Raw genomic sequence first — 23,793 nt, 5'->3', positions numbered from 1 at the left:
TCCTGATGGTCTCTAAGGCGGTTTTACCAAGTTTTCCTGCTATCTTTGCCTTTGGGACAGCAGGGACACCAAGGCGCACTACCACAGGCGGGATTGGCCACAGCAGACCGAGTTCTCTGTGGGGAGGAACAACATCAATTGGGAGCCACTGGTGGACCCCCAGAAGGTGCTGATGCCACCACTGCACATCAAATTGGGCCTTATGAAACTATTTGTCAGAGCTCTAGATAAGGAGTCGGCAGCCTTCAAGTACCTTCAAGACTTCTTCCCTAAGCTGTCTGAGGCAAAGGTCAAAGCCGGTGTCTTCATCGGACCACAGATAAAGAAGATCCTGGAGTGCAATGAATTCCCCAAGAAGCTCACTAGTAAGGAGAAAGCGGCTTGGAACAGCTTTGTCGCAGTGGTTCGGGGCTTCCTGGGCAATCACAAGGCCGAAAACTATGTGGAGCTGATTGAGACTCTGGTGAAGAACTACGGCACAATGGGCTGTAGGATGTCGCTCAAAGTCCATATCCTTGATGCTCATCTTGATAAATTCAAGGAGAACATGGGAGTGTACTCGGAGGAGCAAGGCGAACGCTTCCATCAGGATATACTGGACTTTGAACGCCGCTACCAAGGACAGTCTAAATCTAAATCTTTTGTAGTCATTTTTGTATTACTTTAGTATAAATACATGTTAATTTAGGTTTTTAATTTAGACTTTATGTGAACGAAAAGACACATATTTTCGTGCCCATGTCGCCCATGCCTAAATCCGCCACTGTTCATAGTCTTGTTATTGGTTCTATTATGTCACTGGTTTATGCTCATTGTCTTGTTATCTTGTTTAGAGTTCTGTTTGTTTATTGGTTTATGTTTACCATGTCCATGTATTTAAGTCTCATGTTTCCATTGTGTCGGGGTCAGGTATTGAATGTACTGAATGTTGGTGTAACGTCGTTCCATGTCAAGTCAAGTCTAGTTCATGTTTATGTTTTGTTCTCGTTCACGTTAATGAATAAACTGCACTTGGGTTCTACACTTCATCATCATCGTCTGCCTGTCATTGCTTGCCAGCCTGCCAGCCAACATTACAATGTTTGCTTAAATACTTGATAGGCTACTGCTCTTCATTTTTTTAAAGCACTTAAAAAAAGCACTGTTTCCTTAATTTGATTTTTTAATTTCTGTTTCTGTTTATTGCTTTTATTTTTTATTCATTTGTTTCTTTGTTCTAATTTGATTTCAGACTGTTGACTGACTTGAGAACTTCAAACAATGCTTACATTATTAAAAAATAAGTATTATTTTTTGTTGTAGTATCAAAATAGGTATAAAGAATTGTCAACTTTCACATCCAGCTATGTATATATTGCATATTGTCGATCTTGCTATAATTATATTATGAAATATTTTAAAAAAGAAAAAAAAGTAACCAACTCAATATTGTAGACAGAAAGGTGAGGCAAGCTCCTAAATTCTTTAAGGTAAGTCATATTTTACACGGCCATTAAGGAATTATTATTATTATTATTATTATTGTGATTTGATTCTTTGGTTCTGGCTAATTGGATCAATGTTTGAAATTATATGATTTCACTATGTAACACAATTTTTGTTCCTGGGTAGTAAGTGTTATTTCCTAATTGCTTATGCCTCAAAAGTATAGAAAATGGCTATTATTCCCCACAAACTTTGCTTTTGTGACCGGGACAGTGATATTTTGAAATTTACCTATTTCCAATGAGAAAACAGGCGTATTTGTGTCTTTTCGTTCACATAAAGTCAGAAAAAATAACATATGAATCCAAATGAACATGTATTTATACTAAAGTAATACAAAAATGACTACAACAGATTTAGAAGTGAGTAGTTTTTCAAGATTTACGATTCTACTGTAAATCACTTTCACGAATCAGCCCCCAAATGTACTCATCATACTTCAAGGTGTCCAGCAAGGTCTTGATGCTGTTGTAATCCTCTTTGAGGTGCACCGAGTACCCCAGGGGAAGAGACGGGTACTTGTTACCACTATGGACCAGCACGGCTTTGAGGCTCCTGGATGAGCTGTCAATGAAGAGGTGCCACTCATTCTGGTTACAGGCGATTCCGATTCCCTCAAACAGACTGGTCACATTGTGGCAGAAGCAGAGCCCATCTTGACGGGTGAAGAAGCTGGAAAAAGGTTGGTGACGCTTCCTCTGATCTGCGACTTTCACATTTTCATCCAACAAGTTTCACTGCTTGAGCCTAGACGTCAAAAGCTCGGCATTGGACTTGGTGAGACCAAGATCTCTAATCAAGTCGTTGAGGTCTTTTTGGTTGGGGTAGTATGGGTTTCTCTCCTCAGCTCCACCTCTGAAAATGTCATCTGGATCTACAACGTCTTCCTCGCGCTCTGAATAAAGACGGCTGCTCTCCTAGGAGTGGGTACGGGGAGCTAATGGCAGCGTGGCACCGGGGCGATGGATGAAGGAAGGTCCGGATACGTGATAGCAGGTGCATTCTTGCCAGTCCAACGTTTGGAAGGGTCCACCATGCAGAAGTAGCAGTTGCTTGAGTGGTCAGTGGGTTCCCGCAAAATTCTTGGGATAGCGAACTTCATGGATCTCTTTTCCCCTCTGTACCATACTACAAAAATACATTTATTTCACCCATGACTAATGTGTAAGAGATTCTCATTTTTCATATATGATATATTTTTTCAATAACACTGAAAATTGTAAAACATTTTAAAATTTTAAACTTTTACAATTTTAAAAATTAACAAATTTTATAACATAAAATTCCGAGCAACAATTGTCCATCTTACCTTCCAGAGTTTTTTTTGCAGTGCTCGCAGGTGAAATGAGGTGCCCAGGGTTTGTCTTGATCCCCGACAGGCATGCCGAAATATTCCTTGTAGGCCTCACACATCTTAGCAGATGCTTCCACGGAGTCCTTTTTCACTCTTGTCTTGATGAATTGGCCGCAGACATAGCAAAATGCATCTGCGGGATGCTTGCAGCCTCTTGAGTCCATCTCAGACAAATGCAGATATGTATCCACTTAGGCAGCTGGAACTAAACTGAACTGGTGGGCTTAAGGCCCCTGTATCTATACTACTATTTATATTACTGGAAAGTTCTAGAAAGTTCTAGAAGTTACTCCAAGTTTACTCAGCACTGAATCTATCTGGAATGTTCTGGAAAATAGGTAAATTTCAAAATATCACTGTCCTGGCCACAAAAGCAAAGTTTGTGGGGAATAATAACCATTTTCTATACTTTTGAGGCATAAGCAATTAGGAAATAACACTTACTACCCAGGGTTAAAGCAAATTAAAGCCAAACTCAAATGCCAGACGTGGACCTTTGCAAGACATTATTGTCTTATTTTAACATCCTAATAACAACCTGTGAGGCTTAATGACATAATGCAAACTGCATTTTATCATTTTACTGAGGTAAATGCCATTGGATTGTATTATTATGATAAAATATGGTAAAATCTGGACTCTACCTATAATGACAAACATTCCCAGTTTCATCAACTGTCTGACCATCTCATGGCCAAGTCCTTTGGCGCCACCCGTCACTATAGCAACCTTGCCATTTTGTTTGGAAAAAACTGTGAAGAGAGAGTAAAAATCTATATTTCATGTGGTCTCTGCATCAAGAATGTATTTTGGTGCAGGTTTTTATGGCATCTAAATACTGAAAAGCACTTTGCATAAAGATCATTACTGTTCTCAATATCAATTAAAGCTACCCTTTACTGTCTTCAAGTAATAGTAAAAACAAACAAAGATTTTGTTATGTACTCTCACCCGGTTCTCATTTTCATGCCATGTACTTTTGGGTGAACTGTTCCTTTAAAAGTGAATGGACAGCTTCTCTTAATTGTTCACTGATGGTGCTTGTGGGAGTCATTAATATTGTGAATGCGTTTAACCTTAATAGTTTTAAGCACAGGGAATACGCTTCAATATGTACTGAAATATCACATAAAAACAGGCAGAGGACGTACATGTCCAAAAAATGAATGTGCATTTTTTAATTAAAAAATAGCCAGTCTGTTAATTAACTGCTCAAAACGGTGTGAACCGGTGCTGTGTGTCAAGCTTTATTTAACATTCACTTGAGTTTAACATTACGCCATTTACTCACCCTCATGTTCTTCCAAACCTACACGACTTTTTACAAGGTGAATTTTAACGAATATCTTTACTACGGAGCCCCTTAGAGGACAGGGCTGGATTTTTTTGTTTTTCTGAAATAGTTTTGCATTCCCTCGCAATACATTTACCATGGTTTTACTTCATTAACCATATTTTAACAATAATATGAGAAGTGGTAATAATACAGGAAAACATTAACAATAGTAATAAAAATCATAATTTGGAGGTTATTATGGTTTTATTACAAAAATACCATAGTTTAACTACTGTAGTAAACCATAGCTTAACAAAAATAGTAACCATGACAGTACCAAGTTTTATTTTTTTTTTATTTATTTTTTTATTTTGTTTTTTGAGTAAATCATGGTTTTATATATAGCCTACAATATTCTATAGTAATATTGTAGGCTTTAGTAACCAAAGTTTTTGGTGGAAATCATGGTTTTACTATAGTAATATTGTAGGCTTTAGTAACCATAGATTTTGGCAGAAACCATGGTTTTACTATAGTAATATTGAAGGCTTTAGTAACCATAGATTTTGGCAGAAATCATGGTTTTACTATAGTAATATTGTAGGCTTTAGTAACTATAGTTTTTGGCAGAAACCATGGTTTTACTATAGTAATATTGAAGGCTTTAGTAACCATAGATTTTGGCAGAAATCATGGTTTTACTATAGTAATATTGAAGGCTTTAGTAACCATAGATTTTGGCAGAAACCATGGTTTTACTATAGTAATATTGAAGGCTTTAGTAACCATAGATTTTGGCAGAAACCATGGTTTTACTATAGTAATATTGAAGGCTTTAGTAACTATAGTTTTTGGCAGAAATCATAGTTTTACTAGAATAATATTGTAGGCTTTAGTAACTATAGTTTTTGGCGGAAATTGTGGTTTTACTATGGTAACATTGTAAGCTTTAGTAACCGTAGTTTTTGGCGGAAATTGTGGTTTTACTATAGTAATATTGAAGGCTTTAGTAACCATAGATTTTGGCAGAAACCATGGTTTTACTATAGTAATATTGAAGGCTTTAGTAACCATAGATTTTGGCAGAAATCATGGTTTTACTATAGTAATATTGAAGGCTTTAGTAACCATAGATTTTGGCAGAAACCATGGTTTTACTATAGTAATATTGAAGGCTTTAGTAACCATAGATTTTGGCAGAAACCATGGTTTTACTATAGTAATATTGAAGGCTTTAGTAACTATAGTTTTTGGCAGAAATCATAGTTTTACTATAGTAATATTGTAGGCTTTAGTAACTATAGTTTTTGGCGGAAATTGTGGTTTTACTATGGTAACATTGTAAGCTTTAGTAACCGTAGTTTTTGGCGGAAATTGTGGTTTTACTATAGTAATATTGTAGGCTTTAGTAACCATAGTTTTTGGCAGAAATCATGGTTTTACTATAGTAATATTGAAGGCTTTAGTAACCATAGATTTTGGCAGAAATCATGGTTTTACTATAGTAATATTGAAGGCTTTAGTAACCATAGATTTTGGCAGAAACCATGGTTTTACTATAGTAATATTGAAGGCTTTAGTAACTATAGTTTTTGGCAGAAATCATAGTTTTACTAGAATAATATTGTAGGCTTTAGTAACTATAGTTTTTGGCGGAAATTGTGGTTTTACTATGGTAACATTGTAAGCTTTAGTAACCGTAGTTTTTGGCGGAAATTGTGGTTTTACTATAGTAATATTGTAGGCTTTAGTAACCATAGTTTTTGGCAGAAATCATGGTTTTACTATAGTAATATTGAAGGCTTTAGTAACCATAGATTTTGGCAGAAACCATGGTTTTACTATAGTAATATTGAAGGCTTTAGTAACCATAGATTTTGGCAGAAACCATGGTTTTACTATAGTAATATTGAAGGCTTTAGTAACTATAGTTTTTGGCAGAAATCATAGTTTTACTAGAATAATATTGTAGGATTTAGTAACTATAGTTTTTGGCGGAAATTGTGGTTTTACTATGGTAACATTGTAAGCTTTAGTAACCGTAGTTTTTGGCGGAAATTGTGGTTTTACTATAGTAATATTGTAGGATGTAGTAACTATAGTTTTTGGCAGAAATCATGGTTTTACTATAGCAATATTGCAGGCTGTAGTAACCATATTTATGTGCAGAAATCGTGGTTTTACTATAGTAATATTGTAGGCTTTATTAAGCATATTTTTGGGCAGAAATCGTAGTTTTAATATAGCAATGACCGTAGTTTCATCTGCAAACTTCAGGAGCTTGACAGTGGGGTCTTTTGCAGTGCAGTCATTTGTGTACAGGGAGAAGAGCAGTGGAGAGAGAACGCATCCCTGAGGAGCACCAGTACTAATAGTGATTGTCCCGGATGTGAGTTTTCCCAGTCTCACTAGCTGCTGCCTATCTGTCAGAAAGCTGGTGATCCATCGACAGATTGGGGTGGGCAGGGAGAGCTGTGTCAATTTGGTTGAGAGAAGATCAGGCATGATGGTATTGAAGGCTGAACTGAAGTCCACAAATAGGATCCTTGCATATGTAAGTCACAGGTCTGTCGAGGTGTTGCAGGATATAATGCAGTCCCATGTTGACAGCATCATCCACAGATCTGCTTGCCTGGTAAGCAAACTGAAGGGGGTCCTGCAGGGGTCCAGTGTCAGGTAGGCCAAAACCAGTTTCTCAAATCACTTCATGACCACAGATGTGACAGCAACAGGTCTGTAGTCATTAAGTCCTGTTATTTTGGGGGTTTTGGGGACTGGAATGATGGTGAAGCATTTGAAGCAGCAGGGAACTTCACACTGCTCCAGTGATCTATTGAAGGTCTGTGTGAAGATGGGGGCCAGTTGGTCAGCGCAGACTTTCAGACAGGCAGGTGAAACACCACCTGGGCCATAAGCTTTCCTAGTCTTTTGTTTCCGAAAGACACGGCACACATCCTCCTCACAGATCATAAGCGCAGGTTGAGTAGCAGGAGGGGGGTTCCAGGAGGTGTTGGCGTGCATGTGAAGTGAAGTTCAGGGCAAGGGAGGGGTGTGAGACTGGCCTTTTAAAACCTGCAGTAAAACACATTCAGTTTATCAGCCATTTGTTGATTCTCTACAGAGCGAGGGGAGGTGTCTTATACTTGGTAATGCTTTTCAGGCCTTTCCACACAGATGCAGGATCGTTGGCTGAAAACTGGCTTTTCAGCTTTTCAGAGTAGCTTCTTTTAGCCACTCTGATTTCCTAAGTCAGTGTGTTTCTGGCCTGGTTGTACAATATTTTATCCCCACTTCTGTAAGCATCCTCTTTGGCATGATGAAGCTGCCTGAGTTTTCCTGTAAACCATGTTTTATCGTTACTGAATGATAAAAATGTCCTAGTAGGGATGCACATACCCTCACAGAAACTGATATATGATGTCACAGTATTTGTGAGCTCGTCCAGGTCTGTGGCTGCAGCTTTTAAAAAAACACTCCAGTCAGTGCAGTCAAAGCAGGCTTGTAGTTCCAGCTCTGCTTCATTAGTCCATCTCTTTACAATCCTTACTACAGGCTTAGCTGATTATAGTTTCTGCTTGTAGGTCGGGAGAAGATGAACCAGACAGTGATCAGAGAGTCCTAAAGCAGCATGTGGGACAGAGCAATATGCATCCTTTACAGTGGTGTAGCAGTGGTCCAGGATATTTCTGTCTCTGGTGGGGCATGTGATGTGTTGTTGCTCTGTGTCTGTGATGTGATCAGCCAGCTGTTGGAACACAGTGTTCATGCATGCTTGTGTCGGGATATAAACACTCACCAGAATGAACAAGGAAAACTCCCACAGCGAGTAGAAAAGCTTACAGTTGATGAAGAGCGCTTCTAAATTAGGACAGCACATCTTCTTCAACACTGTTACATCTGTACACCAACTGTCATTGATGTAAAAGAATGTTCCACCGCCTCTCGTTTTCCCTGATGATTCTGCAACAGCCGGAAGCCCGGCAGATGTAGCGCACTATCCGGGATGGCTTCATTCAGCCAGGTTTCCGTGAAACACAGAGCAGTGTAGTTAGAAAAGTCCTTATTTGTTTGAGTGAGCAGAAACAGTTTGTCCGTTTTGTTGGTGAGGGAGCGGAGCATTCCGTGGCGCCGTCTTGTTATTATTACTGTTATATAATATTGTAGCCCATAACCGGAAACAAATGACAAATATTTGGCAACCGCCAAACCCAGACTCGTCCATCAGATTGCCAGATGGAGAAGCGTGATTCGTCACCTTCAATACTGTTTAAAAAGCATCCCAGGGTGATACCTCAAGAAGTTATAAGATAGCTATTGAGCCCTTGTGACAACTTCCCTATGTGACAATTAGCCCCAGTTGTTCTTAGCAGTGAAAACTAATTAGGCATTAATCTGTTCACTATACACCAAATGCTATATGAGTATTTAAAGGAGTAGTTCACCCAAAATGTACATTTTGCCATTATTTACGCACCCCCATGGCATTCAAAACACAAAAATGAGTGTTTTTATATGGGGAAAAATCTGCATGACAATTCTTCATAAATTCTCATTTTATCAGTAGACATCGGGTCAGTATAAGAAAAGGAATACTCTATTTTTAATGGCCACAGCCTTTCATCGCACATCGAATGTCAGTACAGTTTATCATGTTCTCAGTGTGACTCTAAGACATGCTGATTACTTGTACTTGATTAGATGCCATTACAGCCTTAAATGCTTTTTAGTTTATTGCGAATGAAGGTCCAAAGCACTGCACAAGTACAGAAATCGTTCTTGCTCGATTTCATGAGTCATTGCGTTCCCAAAAGTGTCCGAATGCACGTTAAGTGTGTGCAACGTGACTGCACACTTCCAATGCGTTGGACAAGATCATCACTTTTGGTTGTGTGAGAAATAGTTGAGCATCTGCTCTCATTGAGGTGATACTCTATTTGAAGACATACAAAATGATCTGTTCCGCAACAAACGGTCTGCCGTCTCAGAAAATGCATGTTTATCCACTCTAGCAGAATGCACAAGATGTGAGAGCAAACACTTCCTCACAGTTCATTGCCAGCAGGTGTCAAGCAATGCCGTGTCCTAACCAGGCACGCCACAAAACGATTCCAGCTACCAGTAATTTGTCTTTCCACACCAGAGGAGTTCTAATACACCTGGAGGTCTCTATCATTTAGCATTGCCATTCATCTCATCTCAAAGGCAGTTGCTGAGCTAGTGCTAACACCCCCTTTGCTCAGACGGTTTTTTAGCGTATCACCTGAGCCATAAAAGCCATGAGACTAATCATTCTGGAACTGCAGGAAAATGACGCAGCTGTGACGTCAAAGTTAAGGGAAAATATAAGTCAGTTTCACACTTTTAAGAGCCGTCTAAAACCAATCTGGCACTGGTAAAACATCTACAATAATGTCATGAAATATTTGAAATGTATATGTTGCAATGAAAATATTTCCTCAGAAACCGCTGCTACCTTTCAACGCCGTTCAGTGATGAAATAGGCCACTGAATGGTGTAGTTACGGCATGTACCGGCAGAGACTGTCGTTCTAACCTGCTAGGCCTTGACTCGCTGGGCATGATGAGAAATAAAGTGCCTAAAACCACCTTATCCGTGGTAAAATCACTGTAACACACATAATCTAGTGGCTAAATGCTGCAATAAAACGGCAGTATGATAAAAGACACAAATGTCATTCCGTTCTTACATCAGTTTGGAGGATTCTGTCACAAGCTTGGCATTCTTTGGATATTATCACATGTGTTTAACTGCGTTGTTTTATTATTCTTATAAATACATTTGTTTAACATTATACTATCATATCAATATTTTAGATCTTCTAACCCAACCCCATTCCTAAACTTATCCACTTAATTATATCACAATAGAAAACATGTGACAGGCAAATTTAGTCACAATTATTTTAGTTACATCCAGTCATTGTTGTGTGTAATTGGATTACAAAGTAAATATTTACTGTAATCTAATTACTTTTAGGCACAAAAAGTAGTGTAACACACTATTTCACATTTTAAATTATTGTAATCAGACTACAGTTACTTTCAATGAAAGTAATTACTTTTAAGCACATTATTTGGATTACAAATATTACTAAAAATATATTATGTGTAATACAATTCAAATGTGAATTCATATGTACGTCTGTTTGCATTTCTGTGACAGCTGAAGGTTGTGCGACAATGAACAAGGAGAAAATAGACATTATTTTGAATTTGTTGGGCGGAAAAACAAAAATGTTTTATGTGACAATTGTTTTAGAAAATAATATGTAAGCAAAGTAATTAGTAATGTGATTACTTTTCAATTAAGTAATCAGAAAAGTAATCTGATTATATTTTTAGAAAAGTAGTTAGTAATTTGTAGTGGATTACTTTTTTTTTTAACTTACCCAACACTGGTTACATCACACTATTATATTGATATTTTCGAACACCTAACCACAACCCTACGCCTAAACCTAACCAGTCCTCAACAATATCCAGGGTTGGGGAGCAACGGAATACATGTAACGGAATTACGTACTTAAAATACAAAATATTAGTAACTGTATTCCACAACAGTTCAGAATACAGTTACATTCAAAAAGTATTTTGATTATTGAAGAGATTACTTTGCATTTATTGTCATATGTTTCATTACATTTTTAGTCTGCTTTGTTGGAAAACATTCATATAAGTGATGCGATCTGAGGAGTGTTGAACAGCGGTGAAACACTTTCTTATGATGTGTTACATTCATACGAGCAGACGGAGGGCTCTTTCACAGTGTTGTGAGTGAAAAGGTGGATATGATGTTATACGATCAGAAGATGATGTTGTTGTGTATACTCTGTGGGGTTTTGAAGCGTTTTTTGTAAATTGACATGTGAACATTTATCTTTATGCAAAGCTAAAAAGCTGTTTTTAGCCCTTTTTCATGCAGCTGTTATCAGGCACGATTATATTTTTCTATCAAGAAAATTCTATATTAGATACAATTATTTTTCTCTAGTAAGATCTTTCAAATTTGGCAAAGATGTATTGCAAAAATCTTTGTTTTCTTTGAAAACTATTTTAAAATCCTTAAAACAAGATCAATTTACTTCACCTTGTTTTATAAGTAGGGCTGTCAGTCGATTAAAATTTTAATCGAATTAATGACATGGTATGATGATTAATTAATCGCAATTAATCGCATACATAAATATTTGCTGAGAAAGCCCCTCAGATAACAATAATTAAATATATAATGATTAAATAATTATATTTTTAGTATATAAATTTATGTATTATAAAAATAATAATACAGATAATTAAAATGTATTTTACATTATTTTAGGCAAACAAGTAAAGCACTTTTGGACCGTCTTGGTTGTGTTGCATCATAAACACTGTTTTTAGGTAGAAAAAAACATCTTGAGATCCCTGAGTTCAGATTTTCACTCCATCAAGCTGTTTTGAACGCAAGTGCATGATTTCATCTCATGTCTGCTGTCGGTAAGTGTGGTTTGTTCTCTGTATAAGCTGTGCGTTGCCTATACAGCGAGTTTCGCTTACTGCCCCCTGATGAAAACAGGTGGTGCTCAATGTTTGATTTGCTCATATGGAAGGAATATTCCTTATTACGGTCCGGGGACATGATTAATTTCGTAAATTTTTTTATGTGTTATTTTTTATCAAATGAATCACACTGTGTTAACGTGTTAAATCGACAGCCCTAATTATACGCAACGCTAAATAAGATGTTTAGGTTTTTTTTTTAGATAATTTATTTTTAATATAAGTGTATTTTGTACTGGCAGATTTTCTTTTCACTTGTTATTACTTTGTTTATAGTCAAAACAAGTGAAAAAATTGCTAAAGAAGTAATCCAAAGTATTTAGATTACGTTACTGACCTTGAGTAATCTAACGGAATATGTAACAAATGACATTTTACAGCATGTATTTTGTAATCTGTAGTGGAATACATTTTAAAAGTAACTCTCCCAACCCTGACAATATCAAAGACATAACAAGCAGACTGAAATAAAAAAAAGACAAAAAAGCACTTTAAAAGTATGGAAAGGTATGCAAAAAACTGTCCTAATCCCTGAAATATATCACTGAAATACATTTCCTGAGATATCTCACCGGTCTCTGTGACAGCACTAGTAAACAGCAAACAAAAATGTGACGCTCTGACGCTTTTTGCCTGTCAATCATTTTGCGCCTTCTCATAGTGTTGTCATTGCAGCGAATAGAGCGCAACAGTCTGGGTTCCGGAAGTAAAAATCACATTCATTTATCCCATAGACGAATTGATTTTCAATAATAACATACAAACCTTTACAGACAGATCTACCGTGAGCTACGAGGTTGTTCATCGATGGTATATGCTTCCACTGAAGCCATCCGTCTGCGTTATCTCAACTTCACTGTTTAAAAATCGTGCTTGATAGCAGAATTCATGGTAAACAACTACATTACCCATGATCCATCAGAGAAAGATCCACCAATCAGAGAACCGCGTCCAACAAAACCCACGAAGCATGTCTCAGAGCGACCGCGCGCTCCCATGATGCACTGTGAACGACGTAATCGAGTCGGTCTCCCTTCACCCTTAAACTACTTTTACATTTGTACATATCTGGATATTTTGCAATAAACATAAAATATATTGCTTCTATACTTAAAATCAACAACCTAAAATCATTCCCATCATTTATAATTCAATGACATCATTCACAATGCTTCATGGGATTGTAGTTCATTCCCTCATGAAAGACGGTAAGTACACAGTCTCGCATCTTTCTCTTTTTGTCTGATTTTCAAATTGCCTCAAAACAAAGTTTGTGATGTTGTGATTCACCTCGCAGCTGGTTGGTTTGGTTCATGGAGCACAAATCTTTATTATAAATGAATGAGGAAAATACTTCCGGAAACCAGACGGGCACAAAAGTGGGCGGGCACAGTTGCGCTCTATTATTGAGGCTTAATGCCATATTCAGACTCATAATTTGTTGGATGAGGGCGCTATTTCGCTACTGTTGTGTTTGACAACCCTGTGAACATGCTTTATGTTGTTTTCAGTGGTATCGGTGTGGTGTTTTGGAAAGAGGGGGCATGGCTAAATCATGGCTCAGTGTCGTGGAAGTTCGGAAAATCGCTTACAGCACCTTTAATATAGAGCAGTAACGGGTGTTCGTTTACAGTGGCATTGTACACCGGCTTCGAAACTCGGCTCTTCCATTTTTAATTTGGAATTGGAACAATCTGTTTCATAATAAACGTTTTGTGCCATGCGATATGACTTTGGTGCAAAACAAATTATTCACAGTTAATGGCCGTTCATGGATGGATGGCTTCCATAAATTTGCCCCTTTGCAGCAATTATTGCTGTCATGATTCCATTTGTACAACCATTCTCTGCCTCATGACATCAAATGAAAAATGAAACATAATTGTGAGAAGACGGATCTTTGGATATGACCTCGAGAAAAGACAATCATGTACTGGTTGTTGCAAAACACTAGAATGCGGTGCTGTAAATCATGTTATTCCTTTAAGTTAACACTAAATTTCATTTTCACCACTTAGAACAAATGGTAATTTTAAGGGCGTTTTGGCTGGAAGGGTTAGCTGATTGAAATTCACAGGCAGTGTCGGGTCACCTTGTCGTTCAGTCTGGAACATGAGGACTTGAGGCAGAAGAAACTTATCTGCTGCCTTTATCAGAGGGTTAAATAGAGAGCTGTCTTTTTAGCTTTTAAAGCACATCTCATTTTAAATAACCTGTTCTCCCTTTAACTATACTGTCACAAGTGGATTGAACTGAAACTGATCTTTTTTCAAGTCAAATTTCTCCATGCCGTTTGGTTTGATTGCTTGGTCTGAACCAGAGTTCGATTCCACCCCTTTTGCTTTGTTTGGGTCCCAGTGGCTTTTCTAGCTTGTATGGCGCCCTGTGTGAACCTTGCTGATGGCAAGGTTAATGCTCTATCAAGTTTTAAATCAACAAAACCGACCTCCATACCCTAAACCTTAAAGCTAAACCTGGGTTTCCTGATAACATTGCAACTTAAGCTTTTAAGCTCTTAACTAACGTTGCACATTATTTTACGATGGAGTAACGCCTGTTTCGCAAACCAGCAAGTAGATCACTCATTATAAAGTAAAACTTAAGTGCTTCGTTAAGGGAGCTGTCCGGTCCAAAGGTGCTGAAACATTGGCCAATATGTCCACGAGTTTGTCTTTTAACATGAAAATAATGTGGAAATACTAACAAACATGGGAGTTTTTTGTATTCTTGTCGAGGCGCCGAAATGTATAAAATAATTATGGCTTTGGTAAGACAGGGTTTCAGATGTATTGATACTCAGCTTATAGAGATTAATGAAAGTGACGCAAGAAATGCATGTAACGTGAATGTATGCGATGAGCATCATAATGAGGGGCTTTCTCATAGCCTAAAGTTTTGATTCTTTAGCTGGAAACTGAACAGATGCACACAGAACAGGATTAAAATGATGGACATCAGTAGTGAACTACTCATCAGAGACCTATCTAAATATTATTAGATCATCTGGTTACAGTTCTAGACACTGTTTAGACTACTTGTAGCCTTACTGCCATTATGAAAAAATGCAATTTGTGACTGCCATGTAAACAGACTATAGGACTATTTGAACCAGCCATTGGAGGAAGGAAGAAGATGAGGAAGAAGAAGAGAAAAGAGAGAGAGAGAGAGAGAGAGAGAGAGAGAGAGAGAGAGAGAGAGAGAGAATCTCTCATTGTACATTCATATTTTATTTATTTATTTTGGCCTATTTATTTAAGTTTTAAACTGCAGGGTCACTTTACTCACACACTGTAATCTGTTTAATAAGAACATATCTTTCTATTGCTATCATAGTTCTGATTATCAAAGAAGGCTAATAAAACTGTATTATGTGTCATGTAAATTAAGACCTAATTTAGACCTATCACGTTGCATGCGCAGACTGCGGAGACTGCCAACCGATTTCCAAGCAACTTTTTCAACACTTTTATCCACTGAATCAGTGTACAATGGCTTTCCAATTATTCAAATATATTAATAAATGTATTAAATATCCCATTGTCTCTGATAAACTATGTAAGATGTGAGAAAAATACATTTAAGTAGCAGTTAATGGATTTAAGAGTGGTTCAAAGCTCTCGTTAATTTACGAACGTTTTTACATACTACTTGGATAACAATGCTTTTGGGAAACGCACCATAGAGATTAAGCACTACTTAAGTGCTACTAACGTTCTACTTAGTGCTTCGGGAAATCCAGCCAGTGTCAGAAAAAGCAAATGTGAGATGAAAAACACAGTTAAGGTCATTTTGTGGCGTTTCTATGACACTGGGCTCACGTGTGGACTCGTGTGCTCTTCAGGACTCGTATCCCGCTCCTTTACATCACAAGTGCAACGCTCTATCAGTCGAGCTACCGCGCAGTTTGATCACACTCGAACAAGCTTGTAAATCTAGTTAAACGTTAAAATGAGTCATGCGCTATATTAAAAGTGTTTAGATGTCATAAGATAGCACTGTGTGAGGAACAGGTGAAAAATAAGTGTTTATGAACTGATAATCTGCCGTTGTATGAAAGTGAATAAAAGTCATTGTTGTTGTAACGCCTCTATACGTTGCTGCAATACATTCAATGAGCCACGTAAAAATCATTTTCCGATGTCTTGCTGTGATGTTGTGTAAATGTTAACTGGTCAGTCACTCTAACTTGGCTGGGACATATATTTGTTACCTTTATAAAAGCAAAGCACTCCTGTGCGCAATATAAACGCAGCTTTGCTAGATGGAAGCTGTTTTATTGCAATCCATCTCATCCAAATCAAATCTGGATTGCATTAATTTCTGCAAACAGTCTGTTAAAGACGAAACTTTACATAACAGTTGACTCATATGCCTATTTATAAACCCTTTTCTTTGCCGTTTCCATGTCTGACTTCATTATATCTCCTGTGTCACACAGCAGCTTGGGTGGAAGAAATCCGTCTGACAGCTGAAAGTGAGCGTTTGGTGGTTTCTGCAGGATGAGGAATTGTGGACTGCTTCAAATTCCTCTCGAGAGAACACTTCCTGGCCCACTTTCTATGATTGCCACTCTATTACGTTTCCAGGAGTTCCTTATCTCTGATTCCTCCTCCCCCACAAAACCAAACACAACCTTTCTTGTCAATCCAGGGCAAGAATTTAAACGGATACTACCAAGCTTCCTGGACCACCAAAACGACACTCTTGTACCATATACCAACAATATTCAAATGACACGCTGGTGCCATATTCAACTAATTTTAGAGGAATCAATTTTGGCCAAAACCCTAAACTTTAAAAAAATTTATTAAAAAATAAAAATGGAATTGACATGTTTCTAAATGTTCATGTACCTTGAAATCAACCTCTTTCAACCAAATTACTGACAAGCACCATCCCCCTTCAGACATTTTTGCATCAATTCAAGCATCAACTCATTTACCTCTAGTGCTGCTGATACACGGGTATTGGTCCTGTGCGAACCAGGAAGTAACTGTGTTCACATAAACAATGGTGAGTGCACAAAGAAGCATTAAAATATTATTTTACACCACTGACAGTTAGGTTTAAGGGTGGGGTTCGAATTAGGGCGTATATGGTTAATGAAATATGCATTCCTGTTAAATGTATTTCACTGAGGAAAATAAAAAAATCCTTTAAATTACAGTCAGTGTTGCCAACTAGTTTCAATGGAAAGTAGCTAAAGCCTGCTCGAAAAGTCTCTAAATGTCGCTAGATGATGTCATACGCTAATTAGCATATTCGTGACGTCATCGCGTCTCATTTGCATTTTGCATAGTGTCCACCCTTTACATGTGTTTGCTTCTCTGTGCTTACCGTACATACTGTAATACCCTATTAATTCCCTATAGCTATCAATCACTCAGAGAGAAAGTTAGAAGCGACAGAGACTTTCTTATCTTTTCTGTCACACAGCGCTCAGCCATATTTACCAAAAAAACTATGAGCATATTTACAAAAAAAAAAAACTGTGCATATTTACAAAAAATAAAATTAAACTCTTTAAATTTAAAGCAAAAGGGGAGCAAACAATATAGATTTGTGATTGGTCCTTGACAACGCTGTTTGCACATGCGCAGCTCATTCACGTCTATGTCAGCTGCCGTGCGGTCAACTGATTGTGCTGCTCCGCCTTCTCAGCTCTCTCTCTGTCAGTCTCACTGAACAGAGAAGACGCAGAGAGAGGTGTGCCTCCGAGTCCGGGCAGGAAAGCAAGACCACACGCTCGCGGGGCAGTACTGGCGACTTTCTTCTATGGAAGGTAGCTAAAGTTTGTCCAAAAAGTCGCTAGATTTGTGGCTAGGTGCTTTTTTGAATAAAAGTCGCTAAAGAGTTCTGAAAAGTCGCTAAATCTAGCGACAAAGACGCTAAGTTGGCAACACTGATTACGGTAAAATACTGGCAGCTGTGGTTGCCAGAAATTTAACGTAAAAACGGTAACCCCATTTTAGGCTTTACTGGATGTAATTTTGATGCCTATATATATTAAAGTTCACTACCATTTATTTGATTAAATTATATCAACTTGATATACTACCTTCTGGAACTATAAAAGTCTTCTTATAACTTTAAAATGTATTTTTAATCACTGTAGTAACTACAGGAGGTCACATAATGACTTAAAGCAATCTTCAGCAATCTGGGCTTGTTGTGACGTCATCACAACAACATTCCTCAGTCAATATGGCCAATTTAGACCAGACCAGCTTCCAAGATTGTCAAAATCACGGTGACTGACTAGTTATTTCCATAGTTCAAATGTTGACGCAATCTAACTAAAGAGATTGAAATCTGCTTCCACTCCACCGGCACAGAGAGAGAGAGACTGGCTATACACCATTATATTCACAGTTCACACATACCTTTAACGAGGCAGCTGTCTTCAGTTTCGGATACTTCTGGAACACTGTTGGTTCAACTGCGTGTTCTTGTGTATCAGTCCCTCTTTTTTATGTGTCTTAAATCATTTGACAGTCTTTTATTGTTTGTGTCTGCATTCAACAACATCACACAAGCACAATATGCCCTGTGTTTTATAATGCATATTGCATTCGACATTGTGTGTCTTGAAGAGGTAAGGGTTAACGTCATTTCCTCATCTGCAATAATAGGATACAAAGCAATATTTGACTTTATGACTGATCTTTGATATCTTATCTTACTGTGAATTAAGACAGATTTTCCTCTTTTAAGAAGAAGAACACGAAACCCACGTAGGTTTTAAATCAACGTTATTTTACTTGATTAGCCTGATAACATTGTGCAAACAGTAAATGGTCATTCTACGACTATCATATAAGTCATATCATGCAAGTTATAACTACTTACATAAACATCTGTACTTGTTGAGAACGGAACATCTCCTTATGGTTCAACATGCGTCTACAAAACAACACACAGGCCCTCATCCACTTTCATTCATTTCTAGCTTGTTTTATTCATGTTCCGGGGGTAATGTAGAAATGTGGTTAGATGGACCGATCAGACGTCTGCATATTTTCACTTTTCTTAGTGCAAAAGGCAAAATGGCACGTTTACCTATTTAAATGAATATCAGATGCCGAATTATAGTCTTTATCAGGAATATACTTCAACGTCTGTTGTTGTTTATGCAAGAGGACTTGCTATTGGCTGTTGGTATTGCATAATTAATGAGGTACATCTGTGCAGGATTTGGGGACTGTTTGGTGTTATTAATTAACATTTAAAAGTTATGGGGGTTACAGTTCTGTTTTAAGTTCTGTTTAATGTTAATTATGTCATGTTATGTTATGGGTTTATTTTTTAGTTACCATGGGTGAGATTAGTGTTCCTCTGAGTTAGCTGTGATACTGTTAGAGGTAGCAGTGATGTGAATGAAGCTCATTCAAATTAATCAGTTGTATTGCTAAATAATTTCTTGTTTTGATATACTTGAGACAACATCTGCTGGTGAAATCACTAGACTTAAACAGTTTGATATGCACGCCAAAGCACTGCTATGAAATGATTGATTAGTAAAGGTTTTACAGCTTTAAGAAATGTGTTTTTGAAAACATCTATCACCATATTAAGTTAGCTAAAATCTGACCTGTTGATTGCTTGTGAGTGACATCAGTTTGATCTTTGTTGTTTATCAAGAACAGGAAAGCAATGACTCAAAGCGGCTAGTAGTCATTCCTATTCAGTCAATTCCCATGCTGTACTACTTTAAATGTGTGCACCATGAAGTGCTCATATTTTTATGTCAGCCGAAGTTCAGTTGAGGTGTAGGCTAAAAGTGGAGGAGGGCATGGCCCGGTTCTGGTGCCCATGTCCTTCTGTAAAGGTATAAGGAAATACTGACCCAAGTGAATTCCCTGACAGACTATATGACATTCAATACCTGTTGAGTGACAGGATGTGGAGCAGTGGACTAACAGAGGTGTTTGGTTTGATTTGTCTATGGATGTACCATCTGTCTTTCACTGTGACACTTCTCTGTCTGTCTCTATTCCAGCCTACACTGGGAGTGACAATGAAATTAAAGGAATAGTTCATCCAAAGGTAAAATTCTGTAATCATTTACTTCCCCTTACTTTCTTCTGTGGAACACAACAGGAGATTCTGAAAGCCACCATTTACTTTCATGGCATCTTTTTCCATACAATGAAAGTGAATGGTGACTGAGGACACAAGTCTCTGCAGAACACCTCTTTTTGTGCTCGACTGCACTGTAATGCGGGTTTGGAATGACAAAGGGGTGAGTAAATTATGACAAAATGAACTATTGCTCTAACCATTACACAACAGAGATCTGTTCTGTTGTTGTTTTTTTGGTGCATTTGGTAAGCTTTGGGCATTCCTGTAACTCAGACGGTGCTAGCAACACCAAAGGTTATCATGGGTTCGATTTCCAAGGAATGTCCCAGGGAATGCATATGTTAGTATAGTTTGAATGCACTGTCCCTTTTGATAGAGGCATCTAACAAATGCATAAATGTACATCTTAATATGTTTGCTGCACAAATATAGCTCAAAAGACTTGATTTGTCATCTCCATGAATGAATTGGTCCAACTTTTCCACATTTTTTTCTATTGGGCACAGTGATGGGTGAAAATGCATAACTGACCGTGCTAATTAAAGCTAATGAAATGGCCAATTGCTCAGAGATGCATGTTTGAACCCCTGCTGCAATGAGTTCAGCACTGTGCTTCTCAAATATGCTGCAGTGGTGGCAGTTTGCATCTGCCCTTGGGTTCTCCTTCACAAACCCATAATGGCCATTTTATCCAATGTGAGCATATAGAGAACATGCACTATATATGGTTCATATAGTGCCTGTAAAAATGTTAATTAACTGAAGGATTAACAGGGATTGCACCAAGGACTACACCACCCCGCGAAGGTAATTTCAGCTATATGGGAAGAATATTATTCATGATCCCTATAGGAGACCAGAGAAATCTGTATCGTCACGCTGTCTTAAGTACCAGAGTTAAATGAATAAAATGCTTCTCACAAGTTCAAAGAAACTGCGGTCCCCCAAATGAAAAGTACGTTTAGTTCTCACAAAGTGTGAGAAATCCATATATAATGCCTTTAGAAAACCAAAAATAGCCTATTGCATGATGTCAATGCGCATGTAAATGAATCAAGTAGTAGCTACACAAAGCTCTTAGTGCGCTGTATTGTAAGTTAAGTAAATGCAGGTCCATTTCACAAACTACTTCATACTAACACCGATCTTGCTACCTGAAATATTCTATTTATTTTGCGCAACCTTTACGCATGAAACCCCTGATTTCCAGCGTCCGACATTTGTTTAAGTGTGGTTTTATTTTTATCGCAATGCTTTCCGACAACGGAATCGGGTTTATTCAACAATCTGCAAATGTGATAGCTTTATAATTGAATTTTGGCCATTCTTTTGCCTTTATGCTCTGGTGATCTTAGCGTTATGCCCCTGGCAAACACTGAACGTTCCACTAACATTCGCGTATCCTGTTTGGATTTGTTGGGAAACGATTTCTAACCTTCTGGGAACGTTCTTTTTAGGTTCTCTATTTATTTATAACCACAAACTAACATTCTGGGAGTCTAAAATCGTCCCATGGGATAGTGTCAAACTAATCCCGACTATTACCCCTCAGACGTTTTTCCCGTTAATTAACCGTTCAGTTGCGCGTGTTAAGTGGCATGTCGTTTGATTCGTAATCGACAAAAGATGATGATCCATTGATGAGCTGTGGAGTCGTCACAGAGTGACAATCACCTCACGTTCAACTGTCCTTAAAATAGCTATAATGGGACCAAACGATGCATCGTTTACAAAAGAATTCTTTTCACCCACTGTTATTTCACAATGCATGTAACATGTCAATTAAGGGCACTCCGGTGGACTTACCAGGGTCACCCTGATTCCGTTCCGCTGATCGACAATCCCCAAAATCAAATGCCATGATCACAATCCACGTCTCTGCATATATACCACAGTATAACATAGAGGATGAGTAAAATCGCAAAAATAAACAGTGCAACAAGGATAACCTTAGTCACTGGCGATATAAGAGACTGCATTTCAGCCGCCAGCAGCGCTCAATTCGCAACAGTACACAGAGGCGCATGGATGCTTGAACGCCTGTTCCTCACCATCCGATCGGACCTTTGGTTTATAATCTTCTGAACTGAAATGCCCATTAAATTATTCCCATGCATTCCCGTCCTTCGTGCTAAAGTCGCATCATGCCGATAATGTCATACAGAGAGGCGGTTTGTCTTGATAATGTTCAGATGAGAGCAGCTGTATAGTCTGATGTGGAACAGGTTGCTTCGGCTTTTTCAACTTCATCAGATGGAATTATCCAATGAAGCCCCGTGTGAAGGGGAGACCTCTGAGAAAAAACCTTACATTTGTTACATTTACTGTAGCCTATCATTTATAGGCTATTATTTGCTTTATTTTTTAAATTCTATCATGTATTTATTTTTATCTGTAATATCGGTGTTGATCAGTATTCCTAGTGTACAAGATAAATATAAAAATATATAGAAAATATTTTATAAATATAAAAATTTGTGGTGCATTTGAGATAAAGATGAAGTTAAGGTTCATCTCGTGCAAACCAAATTGTCTTTGGTGCCACAGTTAGCCAAACACTTATTTCAAACAAAATACTAATATTTATTAGTACTACTAAATAACATACAAGTCCTGTGCAAAAGTTTTAGGCACATCAGATGTTTCACAAAAGCATTTGTCTTAAGATGGTTATTTATATCTTCAGCTTTAGTGTGTCAATAGGAAATATAAATGTTAAACTCACAAACATTACTTTCGCAAAAAGAAATGATTAGAATAGAAGAACAGGGAGCCCTGCAACAGATGGCATGGCCCCCACAGAGACCCCACTGAACATCGTGTCAGTCTGAGATTACATAAAGAGACAGAAGCAATTGAGACAGCTGAAATAGATTGAAGAACTGTGGCAAGTTCTCCAAGAAGCTTGGAACATCCTATCTGCCAACAACCAAGAAAAAATGTCCAGGTGTATCTAGGAGAATTGGGGCAGTTTTAAAGGCAAAGGTGGTCATACCGAATATTGATTTAGGTTTTTTATGTTCACTGGACTTTGTATGACATTAAGTGATAAATAAAAACTATTTATGGCATTATTTTTGAAGACAACCTCACTACAGGGCTGGATTGGTAATCTGGCATACTGGGAATTTTCCCGGTGGGCCGATGCACTTTGGGGCCGATCAGTGGCGGACTGGCCATTGGGAGAACCGGGTGGGCCGGTTGGAGGGCCATGAAACTGAAATGAGCCACCGCGGTCCGCGTTATGCAGAATGGGCCACAAAATGGTGCCGCGATATGCTGAAGGGGGCAGCGATATGCAGAAAAGGACAGCGAACCCCCCCCGCCTCACTATGCAACATTTTTCACAAGTGCCTAAAACTTTTGCACAGTACTGGATATTTTGTTTCGCCACTCGCAAGCATTGCTAAAAAAAAACACGTACATATTCTCTTTTCAGAGAATGTATTTTTAACATGTGTATTTTGTCTTACTGTACTGAGTTTTTATAGTCAAAACAAGTGAAACAATCTACCAGTGCTGAAGAAGTAATCCAAAGTATTTAGAATACATTACTGACCTTGAGTAATCTAACGGAATACGTTACAAATTACGTTATTAAATTTACAACATGTATTCTGTAATCTGTAGTGAAATACATTTCAAAAGTAACCCTCCCAACCCTGCCTAAAAATAATGCCAGAATACAGTAAAATAACATTATATTAAAGGTGTTGTAAGCGATTTCAGTGTTCTACTTCTATGAGACTGAGCAATTGAATTAGCCACGCCCTTCAATCCGAAACCACACCCTCCAAATATACCAAAATATGCTTTATTGAGAACAACATTGTGCAGAAATGGTTGTTTAAAACAACAGCAGCAAAATAGTGCCCTCAACTGACAACTGTTATGAACAACATGGCATAAAAATGGCATTAAGCCTCAATAATTCACTGCAACTACAATACTATGAGAACATGCAAAATGATTGACAGGCAGAAAGCGTCAGAGACCGTGGACACATTTTTGTTTGTTGTTTACAGAGTCTAGAGCTG

General features: G+C 37.8%; 2 protein-coding genes and 1 pseudogene across 2 annotated transcripts in view; 1 reads left to right on the top strand and 2 right to left on the bottom strand.

Moving 5' to 3' along the window:
• The window catches only part of LOC127447005 (dehydrogenase/reductase SDR family member on chromosome X-like), a 74,925-nt pseudogene extending 53,067 nt beyond the window's left edge, over window positions 1-21,858 (bottom strand).
• LOC127446978 (neuroligin-4, X-linked-like) overlaps window positions 1-23,793 on the bottom strand; it is a 760,753-nt gene that overhangs the window by 493,828 nt on the left and 243,132 nt on the right. The window lies entirely within an intron of this gene.
• Window positions 17,352-23,793, top strand: part of LOC127447002 (cytochrome c1-like) — a 47,675-nt gene continuing 41,233 nt past the window's right edge. The window contains exon 1 of the mRNA XM_051708439.1: window positions 17,352-17,456. Coding sequence (XP_051564399.1) covers window positions 17,450-17,456 — 7 coding nt within the window. The 5' untranslated portion in view covers window positions 17,352-17,449. The remainder of the gene's footprint in view (window positions 17,457-23,793) is intronic.

This window comes from Myxocyprinus asiaticus, chromosome 10, assembly GCF_019703515.2.
Source record: "Myxocyprinus asiaticus isolate MX2 ecotype Aquarium Trade chromosome 10, UBuf_Myxa_2, whole genome shotgun sequence".
NCBI classification, from domain to species: Eukaryota; Metazoa; Chordata; class Actinopteri; order Cypriniformes; family Catostomidae; genus Myxocyprinus; species Myxocyprinus asiaticus.
Note: the sequence above shows the minus strand (reverse complement) of the source record. Positions and strands in the feature narration are given on the sequence as shown.